General features: G+C 44.7%; 1 protein-coding gene across 1 annotated transcript in view; it reads right to left on the reverse strand.

Annotated features, from left to right (window-relative positions):
* Positions 1-12,759, reverse strand: part of LAMA4 (laminin subunit alpha 4) — a 163,967-nt gene that overhangs the window by 58,850 nt on the left and 92,358 nt on the right. The window contains exons 14-16 of the mRNA XM_088460491.1: positions 12,499-12,615; positions 11,624-11,772; positions 6,657-6,798 (exon numbers count right to left, since the gene is read on the reverse strand). Coding sequence (XP_088316617.1) covers positions 6,657-6,798; positions 11,624-11,772; positions 12,499-12,615 — 408 coding nt within the window. The remainder of the gene's footprint in view (positions 1-6,656; positions 6,799-11,623; positions 11,773-12,498; positions 12,616-12,759) is intronic.

Below are 12,759 nucleotides of genomic sequence, written 5' to 3' on the forward strand. Positions count from 1 at the left end.
TTGGTTACACCTGGGTCACAGCCAATGAGCGGCCACTATATGTAAAGAGGCCTCTGATTAAACAATAGTTTATTATTATTTACAATACTATTACACCCCCTTACCCACAGCCCAGGGGTGCAGGGAAGAGCCCCGTGCTTCACACTAAGCCTGGGGTGTCGGGAGAGGGGCGACCCCTTTATTGGGGGGATCCCCACTTTCCCTGAGATACCCGGCTTGGGCTAATTTGCTTAGGGTGCAAATACTTTGGCTGAGGTGACCCAGTGATAGAGTCCCCTAAATTAACCACTGCGAGGGAATACACAGCTTGAGTACTCACTGCGTGCAACGAGGTTAGCAATTTCTGAATAAGGACAGACCTGTAATTGTGCTTGAGGGGCCAATGTTACTCGATGGTACCAATGTATACGCAGGATTCCAAGATATTACGGATGTGTGAAAGCGGTTGGGGCGTCTCCATGCTGACTTTGGGTGTCTCTATACTAGCTTTGCAGTCATTATCATATTTTCGCAGCAGACCTGCGTGCGTAATCACAGCTGCAATCGTAATAGCAATCCGTAGTGAATCAGGCCCTAAGTTTGAAAATAAACTGTAATTGACCACTGGTTCACAATAATAAAAATACTGTCTGGAACAATCTGTTTGTCAAGTACAGCACTGCCCAGAGCATCCTCAGGATGTCCCAGGTGGCTGTACAGGCTGCAGAGTTCTAGCCTGGAGAATCCAAAGCAAACTCCGGGCTGCACTGCTGCAGTGACACTGGCTGCAGGGTACCATTTCAATCACCCTCCTAGCCAGATACAGGGGCCATGGGGCTGCAATTGTGCCGCCCACAGAGCCCTGCACTCTATGCAATGCCACCACTTGCACACCCCTAGTTACACCCCTTGACAGAGGCCCAGTGTTGAACCATATAGTTCTGTGGCTGACTTAGAGTTGAATGCGTTATGCAATTGTAGTATATGCACCAGTTTTACATCAGGCGAGATCAACATATGCACCAGTTTTATGCTAGGAGAGAACAGTAGTATATGCATCTGGTTTACACTAGGGGTGAGCGGGTTCGGATTTCTGAAATCCGAACCCCCCCGAGCCCCCCCGATCCGAGTCCGATCCGAGTCAGGCTCGACTTTTCCCACCTGACTCGGATCTGAAATCGAGGCAAAACGTCATCATCCCGCCTTCCGAGTCTCGCGGGTTTTGGATCCTATATAAGGTACCCGCGTCGGCGCCATTTTCTCACTCGGCTGTGGACAGTGAAGAGGGAGGGTGGGAGTTAGGGCTGGCTGGGCTGTGTAGTGTAGTGTAGTGCTGCTGTTGTCCACTACTTCAAAGTCCATAGGGGCTGGCTGTGTTGTGCTGTGCTGCTGTTGTTAATAGGGGCTGTGTCCACTACTTCAAAGTCCATAGGGGCTGGCTGGACTGTGTTGTGCAGTCAGTTCTCCATAGGGGCTGTGTCCACTCCAAAGTCCTGTGAAGTGTCCCAGTCGTGAAGGGGTGCTGTAGTGTTGTCCAGGGGGTGCTCTGTCCATCAAGGGTGCTCCCCCCAAGTGCTAAAAAAATAATATATTTTCTGTGTTTCTGAATTGTGTGCGCAGTAGCCGCACGTGCATCAACAAAGTAGTGCCAAGCGTGCGCCTGTATCATAAGTAAAGGGCCGGCTGGCTTGACCGTTAAAGGGTGCTGTAACCCCCAAAGTACACTCCAGTCCAAACCAAAAAAAAAATTATTTTCTGTGTTTGTGAATTGTGTGCGCAGTAGCCGCACGTGCATCAACAAAGTAGTGCCAAGCGTGCGCCTGTGTCATAAGTAAAGGGCCGGCTGGCTTGACCGTTAAAGGGTGCTGTAACCCCCAAAGTACACTCCAAACAAAATAAAAAAATATTTTCTGTGTTTGTGAAATGTGTGCACTGTGGCTGCACGTGCATCAACAAAGGAGCACCGCCAAGCGTGCGCCTGTGTCATAAGTAAAGGGCCGGCTGGCTTGACCATTAAAGGGTGCTGTAACCCCCAAAGTACACTCCAAACCAAACCAAAAAAATATATATTTTCTGTGTTTGTGAATTGTGTGCGCAGTAGCCGCACGTGCATCAACAAAGTAGTGCCAAGCGTGCGCCTGTGTCATAAGTAAAGGGCCGGCTGGCTTGACCGTTAAAGGGTGCTGTAACCCCCAAAGAACACTCCAAACCAAAAAAAAATATATTTTCTGTGTTTGTGAATTGTGTGCGCAGTAGCCGCACGTGCATCAACAAAGGAGCAGCGCCAAGCATGCGCCTGTGTCCCATAAGTAAAGAGCCGGCTGGCTCATTTCTTAAAGGCTGGTGTAACCCACAAAGTGCACTACTCTCCAGCAAAAATAAAAAATATTTTCTGTGTTTAGCCGCACGTATATATCAAAACGATATAACATAAATGGAGGACCAAACTTTCTCCGATAAAAATAAAATAGAGAAAGATCAAGAACCACTTCCTCCTAGTGCTGAAGCTGCTGCCACTAGTCATGACATAGACGATAACATGCCATCAACGTCGTCTGCCAAGGCCGATGCCCAATGTCATAGTAGAGGGCACATACAATCCCAAATGACAAAGTTCAGGAAAATGACCTTGAAAAAAACATTTAAATCAGCTGAAGAGAAACGTAAACTTGCCAATATGCCATTTACGACACGGAGTGGCAAGGAACGGCTAAGGTCGATCCCTAGTATGTTCATGACTAGTGGTTCAGCTTCACATGACGATGGAAGCCCTCCTCCCACTAAAAAAATCAAAAGAGTTAAGCTGGCAAAAGCACAGCGAAGAACTGTGCTTTCTAAGAAGATATCACAAATCCCCAAGGAGAGTCCAAGTGTGGTGGTGGTTGCGATGCCTGACCTTCCCAGCACTGGACGGGAAGAGGTGGCTCTTTCCACCATTTGCACGCCCCCTGCAAGTGCTGAAAGGAGCACCCACAGTCCACTTGCTGATATGCAAATTGAAGATGTCACTGTTGAAGTACAACAGGATGAGGATACTGGTGTAGCTGGCGCTGAGGAGGAAGTTGGCGAGGAGGATTCTGATGGTGATGTGGTTTGTTTAAATCAGGCTCCGGGGGAGACAGTTGTTGTCCGTGGGATGAAAAAGCCCATCACGGTCATGCCTGGGCAGAAGACCAAACATTCCACCTCTTTGGTCTGGCAATATTTCTATCCAAATCCGGACAACAACTGTCTTGCCATATGTACCATATGTAAAGGTGAAATAAGTAGGGGTAGGGACGTCAACCACCTAGGAACATCCTCCCTTATACGGCACCTGCACCGCGTTCATAAAAAGTTACTGTCAAGTTCAGAAACTTTGGCTAAGACCGTAAGCAGTCCAGGGACACCTAAATCCCGTTGTCCTGTTGTATCCAAGCGCCTGCAAACCACACTGTCAACTCTCTCCTCGTCAATTTCCTCCTTAGTCAGGATCGGAAGTAGTCCTGCAGGCCATGTCACTGGCATGACTGACTCTCCTATCCGGGATTCCTCCAGAGGATCCTGCATTGCTACGCTTACTGCTGCCGCTGCTGCAGTTGCTGCTGCTGGGAGTCGTTCATCATCCCAGAGAGGAAGTAGGAACACCACTACTTTTACTAAACAATTGACCCTCCAACAGTCCTTAGCGAGGAGGATGAAGTACGACAGCAGTCATCCTGAAGCAAAACGTATAACTGAGGCCTTGACTGCTAGGTTGGTGTTAGATGTGCGTCCGGTATCCGCCATTAGTGCAGTGGGATTTAGACAATTGATGGAGGTAGTGTGTCCCCGGTTCCAAATCCCGTCTAGATTCCACTTCACTAGGCAGGCGATACCGAGACTGTACAGAAACATCAGAAAAAGTGTCCTCAGTGTCCTGAAAAATGCCGTTGTACACAATGTCCACTTAACCACGGACATGTGGACAAGTGGAACAGGGCAGACTAAGGACTATATGACTGTGACAGCCCACTGGGTAGATGTATCACCTTACACAGCAACAGCAGCAGCGTCACCAGTAGCAGCATCTCAGAAACGCCAGCTCGTTCCAAGGCAGGCTACGCTGTGTATCACCGGTTTCAGTAAGAGGCACACCGCCGACAACCTCTTAGAGAAACTGAGGGAAATCATCGCCCAGTGGCTTACCCCACTTAGACTCTCCTGGGGATTTGTGATATCTGACAACGCCACCAATATTGTGCGGGCATTACATCTGGGCAAATTCCAGCACGTCCAATGTTTTGCTCACACAATAAACTTGGTGGTGCAGAATTTTCTGAAAAGCGACAGGGGCGTGCAGGAGACGCTTTGGGTGGCCCGAAAAATTTCTGGCCACTTTCGCCATTCAGCGACTGCGTGCCGAAGACTGGAGTGCCAACAAACACTCTTGAACCTGCCCCAACATCACCTTAAGCAAGAGGTTGTGATGCGGTGGAACTCAACCCTCTATATGCTTCAGAGGATGGAGGAGCAGCAAAAGGCCATACAAGCCTATACATCCACCTATGACATAGGCAAAGGAGGGGGTATGCACCTGACTCAAGCGCAGTGGAGAATGATTTCCGTGTTGTGCAAGGTTCTCCAGCCCTTCGAACTTGCCACACGTGAAGTCAGTTCAGACACTGCCAGCTTGAGTCAGGTCATTCCCCTCATCAGGCTTTTGCAGAAGCAGCTGGAGAAAGTGAAGGAGGAGCTAAGACGGAGCGATTCCGCTCGGCATGTGGGACTTGTGGATGAAGCCCTTCATTCGCTTTGCCAGGATTCCAGGGTGGTCAATCTGTTGAAATCAGACCACTACATTTTGGCCACCGTGCTCGATCCTAGGTTTAAAGCCTATGTGGTGTCTCTCTTTCCGGCCAACACAAGCCTACAGAGGTGCAAAGACCTGCTGGTGAACACACTGTCAGCTGAAGCGGAACGTGACACGTCAACAGCTCCTTCTTCATTTTCTCCCGCATCTGGGGCTGCCAGGAAAAAACTTAGCTATCCTAAGCAACCCGCTGGTGGTGATGCAGGGCAGGCAGGACCAAGTTTGGACATCTGGTCCGGACTGAGGGACCTGGCAACAATTTCTGACATGTCTACTGTCACTGCATATGATACTGTCACCATTGACAGAATGGTGGAGGATTACGTTGGTGACAGCATCCAAGTAGGCATGTCAGACAGTCCATACCTGTACTGGCAGGAAAAAGAGGCAATTTGGAGGCCCCTGTACAAACTGGCTCTATTTTACCTGAGTTGCCCCCCCTCCAGTGTGTACTCCGAAAGAGTGTTTAGTGCAGCCGGGAACCTTGTCAGCGAAAGGCGTAGGAGGTTGCTTCCACAGAATGTGGAGAAGATGATGTTCATCAAAATGAATTATCAGCTCTTCCAGGGAGACCAGCCTCCAGAACGTACAGAGGGACCTGTGGTGGTGGATTCAAGTGGGGACGAGTTAATACTTTGTGAGGATGAGGATATACACACTGAAGAGGGTGAGGAATCGGTGGATGAGGAGGATGAGGATGACATCTTGCCTCCGTAGAGCCAGTTTGTGCAGGGACACATTAATTGCCAGCTTGTTTTGTGGGGGCCCAAACGAACCAATCATTTCAGCCACAGTTGTGTGGCAGACCCTGGCGCTGAAATGATTGGTTTGTTAAAGTGTGCATGTCCTGTTTATACAACATAAGGGTGGGTGGGAGGGCCCAAGGACAATTCCATCTTGCACCTCTTTTTTTTCTTTGCATTATGTACAGTTTGGGGCCTAGTTTTTCAAACTGCCATCCTGTCTGCCACTGCAGTATCACGCCTAGATGGGTCACGTGTTTGTGCCGCCCACTCGTGTCGCTTAGCATAGTCATCCAGCTACCTCGGTGCAACCTTTTGGACATAAAAACACTATTGTGAGGTGTTCAGAATAGACTGGAAATTAGTGGAAATTAAGGTTATTGAGGTTAATAATAGCATAGGAGCAGAAAAACCTACAAATTCTGTGATTTTAGCTGTTTTTATGCTTTTTTTCAAAAAAATACAGATCCAAAACACAAAACCCAGAACCCAAAACACGGAAGGGTGGTTTTGGCAAAACCAATCCAGATCCAAAACACGAAGAAAGATCCAGATCCAAAACCAAAACACAAAACACGAAAAGTGGCCGGTGCACACCCCTAATATGGATGGATAAACTTTTTGTGTGTACGGTATGTGCAATACATAAAAATCACAATTTCCACCAAAGAAAAACCCTTACCAACTCTTCAATCACCCATGAAGTTTAATACATTAGTAGAAGTGTTAAACAAACACAAATATCCTCCCTTATTCCCTGTTTTTAATGTCAAAACAAGAAAAAAAAAATGCTGCTCAATAATAAAAACGGTATATCTGAAAAAACTAAAAAATATATATATTTATTTATATATTAGTATTGTATTTGTTTTATTTTACACGGTAAAGTTTATTTTGAATAAAACTAAATATATTTTTCCTTCTAAATAAATATAATGCAGGCTTTTGGGTACAGACTGAGCAACTATTGTACATCAGAGCGAAGTGGATAAATGATCTGGCAATAACACCAAAAAGCTGCAAGCTCCCAGCCATGGAACATTTAGGAACAGGTGTTGATAGCAATAGGGACTCAGTAAACACAGAAAACCATTGTGACTTACATCATTAACTCTTTCAGCAGTGTTCAAAGCTATAACAGATGTCTCATTAGCATCTTCAACCAAAGTTACAATTTTCTCATAGACGTTGGATGCATCAAAAGCTTTTTGTACTAGTCCATTTGTGTCAAGATTCTTTAAATCACTGCAGTTACGGAAACACATGTATAAGGTACATTGATTATATACAAATGTGTAGAGCAGCCCTTCTGAAGTCTGCCCCAGTTTCTTTGTTCAGCATAGAGTCATCCTGCAATTCAGCAAATCCAAAGGTCAAAGTTGACTGACAGTATAGCAATTATACACACATTTTGTGACCCTTTTTCCACTCACCATGGGCATCTAACCCCCTCCTACTGATAGAAAGTAGGTAAAACTACAATACTAAGTCTAAGAGGGGTATTCAATATGAAACGTTAACTTCACTGTCGAAGTTAACGTTTCATATCTGAGTTTTTACCTGCGTTAAAGTATCGGGCTATCTCCCGCTTATACCCGTATTCAATATAAAATTAACGAAAACGGGAAACTCCGAAGTTGGATTTGCGTAAAGTTACGAATTTTACCTTTAAAAAATTGTAAGACCCCCCTAAAGTAGTAAAAACATGGGGGAACACTATGGGTACCCCTGTTTTAGCCTTTAATTGAAAGTCGGGGATTTAAATAGTCGCAGCAGGTGTTTTTTTCCGACATTGAATAAGTGATGCAGAAGAGAGGTTATTTTTTTCGTTTTTTTAAGTGGTCCCATCAAATTTGGGGTACATGAAAATGGGTACTAGCATATTTTGATGTCCCTAAAGTAAGTTTTTAAAAATTCTGCATTTGTGCACCTGCCGCTATAATTCTATTCTAGAAAACATCTGCCGCATACTTGCAGAATAGCCCTGAACCTATTTCCCTATTGTTAAACAATTTTTTTCCCATTTTTTTTTTTAACCCCAATTTTTAAATTAATTTTTTGGGGTGTCCCTATTTTTTTAAAAAACTTTTTTTGACACAGTTCATTTTTAAATGTCATTCCCAGGGGTGCAGGCTATTTTTTTTAAGCCTGCACCCTAAACCCCAATTCTGCACTTTTTTTCGACACCTATTCAATGGTGAAAAGTTATCCCCGTTTTTTATCAAAGACTTTTCAAAACTGCGATAAGTCTTTGAAATTGAATACGGTGTAAAAGTCAAACCTGCGATAATGACGTCAAAAGTGCGATATTAACGCAAAAACGATGTTATCGCTCCCATATTGAATACCCCTGTATATACAGTACAGAAACATACAGTACTGAGGATGTTAGTCAGCAGGCAGGGACAACAGGGGCATATTGAGTGAGTAGGAGGTCTGTGTGCAGTCTAACGCAACTGAGCACACCATCTTATGGCATTCTATGCAATATACTGTATGTTGTGCTGAGAGCAAAGCTAACTTAGGACCAGTGGCGTAACTAGGGTATTTGGAGCCCAGGGCAAATTTGAAAAGGGAGCCCCCCTCCCGATGTGCACGCGCCGAAGGCGCGCGCGTCAAAAAATGGAGGTGCTACCTGTGGAGACCATTGATATATACACAAAGAAAAAATACAGGTGCACAACTCCAAATTAACTGATTATTGTATTTACTGCAAAATTTATTTATTTATATATAGAGGTTTTTGGCATAATCTTGGCCAAGCTTATGGGCCTGCCCACCATATCCGGGTAACCTCTTGTCGGGCAGGTCCCTAACATAGTAAGGCTCAAATCCAGAGCGCAGGACACCCCCAAACTAGCCCAGCCAATCCACCCCAAAGCATCGCTCTAATAAGAAAAGTGAGGTGTTAAGAGCAGCCGCTGGCCGCATATACAGTAAAGCATAAAAATAAAAAAGTGAAATACATATATATAAAGGAAACAGACAGTGAAGTATTAAAATGTGTTAAAGGAAAATGTGTTATACTGCGGTGCCCTGAAGCAGATCAGCAAAGCAATCTAGGGGGACCCACACCCCAAAAATGAACCAAAGCTGCACTACACAGTCTAAATATTAGCAGGACTTACCTATATTGTGCCTCTGACTGGTGTGCATATTACATTGCCAGACTCCATGCTGTAACCAATGTAGTAGAAGTGCTAGTCTGAGTGGGAAGTGGCTCAGGCTTCCCAGGTGTGCAAATCAATTGCATTGATAAGCACACCTGGGAAGCCTAAGCCACTTCCCACTCAGACTAGCACTTCTACTACATTGGTTACAGCATGGAGTCTGGCAATGTAATATGCACACCAGTCAGAGGCACAATATAGGTAAGTCCTGCTAATATTTAGACTGTGTAGTGCAGCTTTGGTTCATTTTTGGGGTGTGGGTCCCCCTAGATTGCTTTGCTGATCTGCTTCAGGGCACCGCAGTATAACACATTTTCCTTTAACACATTTTAATACTTCACTGTCTGTTTCCTTTATATATATGTATTTCACTTTTTTATTTTTATGCTTTATATGCGGCCAGCGGCTGCTCTTAACACTTCACTTTTCTAATTAGAGCGATGCTTTGGGGTGGATTGGCTGGGCTAGTTTGGGGGTGTCCTGCGCTCTGGATTTGAGCCTTAGTATGTTAGGGACCTGCCCGACAAGAGGTTACCCGGATATGGTGGGCAGGCCCATAAGCTTGGCCAAGATTATGCCAAAAACCTCTATTGTATTTACTGCAAAATGTATTTATTTATATATAATCAGTTAATTTGGAGTTGTGCACCTGTATTTTTTCTTTGTGTATGCGTCAAAAAATGGGCTTGGTCACTTAAAAATGGGGCATGTCAACATGACACACCCCTTTATTTTCACACTGAACATTCCTATCCATATGCACCTTAACCCCAGTAGTACAACTTATACAGTACCCCCAGTATGCAGTTGTGGTCCCTCTTATGCAGGCCCATAGTAGTGCCCCTTATACAGTATCCCCAGTAGTTGTCCCCCTTATACAGCCCCCAATTAGTTCTCCTTACTCAGTACCCCCAGTAGTGGCCCCCCCAAATGCAGTGCCCCATGTAGTATTCCCCCTTATGCAGTGCCCCCAGTAGCAGTCCCCACAATGCAGTGCACCCAGTAGCGGTATCCCCTTATGCAGTGCCCTTTATATAGTGCCCCAGTAGTAGTCCCCCCCCATGCAGTGCCCTTTATATAGTGCTCCCAGCAGTAGTCCCCCCATGCAGTTTTCCCAGTAGTGGTCCCCTTATGCAGGCACCCAGTAGTGATCCCCCCTATCCAGTGCCCCCTCTAGTGGCCCTTCCTATTATTGCCCCCAGTAGTGGTCCCCCCAGTGCAGTGCCTCTAGTAGTAGGCCCCTTTTATAATGCCCCCAGTGGTAGTCCCCCCCTCCCAAGTAGTAGTCCCCAGTAGAGGTTCCCCCTCCTGATTAAGTGCCCCCAGTAGTAGCCCCCCCCAGTAGAGGTCCTCCCAATAATGGTGCCCTCAGTAGTAGCCACCCCTCCCCGTTGTGCCCCCAGCCCCAGTAGAGGTCCCACCAGTAGTAGCAACCCCCCTCCCCCATTGTGCCCCCAGTAGTGCAGACAGGTTTAAAAAATATATATATATAAAAATATACTTACCTGAATCCACGCTACTGCTGCTCCAGTCCATGACACCGCTCCCGCCGCCGCCGCCCGCCAGTCCTCCCGGGCTGGCATGCTCAGCATTATGGAACAGACGTCATGATGTCATGACATCTGTCCCATTACCCACTGCAGGAGCCGGACGGAAGCAGGCTCTTGCAGTGGGTGCTGCAGCAGTCAATGAGAGTCTATCTGACTCTCATTGGCTGCTGTTTAACACACGCATCGCCGCCAGCGCTGGCGGCGATGCGTGTGTTATGCACAGCCTGAGTCCGCCTCCTAGCGCTATTGGGCAAGTGCTCAGGGGGAGGGAATGGGCTCAGCTGTGCAGCACAGGACCGGCGCTGGAAGCCTAGCGCCGGTCCTGTGTAAATGTGTAGCGCTGACCGCACTCATTGCGGTTGGCACTACACTGGCTAACTAGGGTGGGCGGGCCGGTACCATGGCCGGCGGCGCCCCCCGCACCGCCGGTCCGACGGCGCCCAGGGCACACACCCCGCTCGCCCTGCCCTAGTTACGCCACTGGTCTGGATACATCATGAAAAGTGTGGGCATTATTAGATTGGATAGGATAAGCCATAAGCAGTATAACATAGGATGAGAGACTCTTTGATTGAAGTGGGATTGGAACTTTTCATTGAGTTGCTAGACATTAAGGTCTCAGGGATAAATAAGAAACACATACACTGCCCTCAGTTTCAACCAAAGAGCTACTACCATAATTGTTACAGTAAGACTCATTTCTAAAAATGTAAAAATGCAAACTCATCCTAACCAAAAATGCTCTTTGGTAGCGTCATGTGCCAGCCTGGTATCAATAAACACAGGAGTCACCTTAAATTATGTGTTGGGTTATCTACTTTTCAAAACGTTATGTCATGTGCTACCCATATTATTCCTATATAATTTATGTTTTTGTGCATATTAGGATAATTGGATTTTTGCTGTTTTTGAAAGGTGGATTGTTGCCGATTCAAGATCCACAAAGTTTTTTTTGGTGGTGGTTAAAAAATATACACACATTTGCTTTCTTGCCATTTAAATAAAAAAGCTCTTTTTGGCCATTTTGAGTATATTGATTTTACTGTGTAAGGAGAATTAAGCAAACTAATGTTATTTTCTGATAAAAACAAAAGGTATAATTTATGTGGGTGCTAGTTACATATATTGATGTTGGAATGTGAACAGCTCAAAAAGTGGCTAAATAGTCTCAGCAGTGAACATGATGAAGCTGTACTACCATCTAGCTGACATAATTGATTTGATGGTTCTATATTACAAAACTGTCAGAGCCCCATGACCAACAATTAATTCATCATAAAAACAATCATAAATACAATTTAGAGACGTTTCCATACCATGTCTTTGATTACATCTTTTTAGATCACTTACCTGGCCAGCCCATCTGCTTGTCTTTGAAGCTTAAGTGCATGAATCTGGGCCTGCTGAACTATATCTTCAACGTTGCGGGATAAATTAGCTATTTTCTGTTGTAGTGTATTATTGGCACCATCTATTTCTGCATGATAACCAGACAGGTTCTATGTAACACAGAATACAGAAAATGAGACTAAGCTTTCCAACAACTTATGTCTGTAGAATATTATTTTATTAATGCTAGTATGATACAAAAACTTGAAACTACAAATCTTTATTTTGGTGCATTCACAAGTGCGTATACACTGCCTATGTTTCTGTAACAGCTACCTTACATATTACTGTATTGTGCTTTTTACATGGGTTTGTCAGATTTCCATACATCCATTTTTTTCTGACTTCTATATATTGAGGCTATCAAAATGTATGATTAATAAACTAAAAGATGCTGCCTGGGACATTGCAAACATGTGGTAACTTCCCATAGAAAAATATTTGTGTATTTTGTTTTTGTACTGTATTTGTCTATTGTTCATGAAAATGTGAGAATGGATCATTTTCTAATATACTGTTTGCAAATCAGGCTGCTGTCAGAAATGTACTGTATGCATATTACTGTATGTATATAATCATTTGAAAAAATAAAAGGAAGGACAGTATTAACAGGCAGATTACAGACTCCTGCTTTATACAGTGTGACACTAATTTAAGTTTTAACATCTAATTTACCACCGACAAATGGCAGCTTGCATAGTAAATATACACATTGGTTTCCATTTAAATTGAAAATTTGTCAGAGCACGTACAGCTTCCCATTTATGGTACACCTACTGTCATTAGACATGCAAAGTTTCTGAATAGTATGTTCATTGACATTACTGTTACTGTACCTTGATCACATGGTTTATATCTGCAATGATACTGTGGGTGTCATTCAACGTTGTCCAGCCCTCTGTCAGTGCATTGTTGACAGATGTTTCTACGTCTTTCACATTTTCTGTCTGAGCCTAGTGGAAAAGTTGCTCTCAGTGACAATGTAGCAAAATGTAAAAGCAATATAATTATTATTATTATTTTTTTTTTTAGAAAATATGAAATTAAGCAGGTATAGGAATCAACTAACCATCAGAGTACAGATTGAGTAAATACTG

Source organism: Taudactylus pleione, unplaced genomic scaffold (genome assembly GCF_031769625.1).
Source record: "Taudactylus pleione unplaced genomic scaffold, aTauple2 ptg000046l, whole genome shotgun sequence".
NCBI lineage: Eukaryota > Metazoa > Chordata > Amphibia > Anura > Myobatrachidae > Taudactylus > Taudactylus pleione.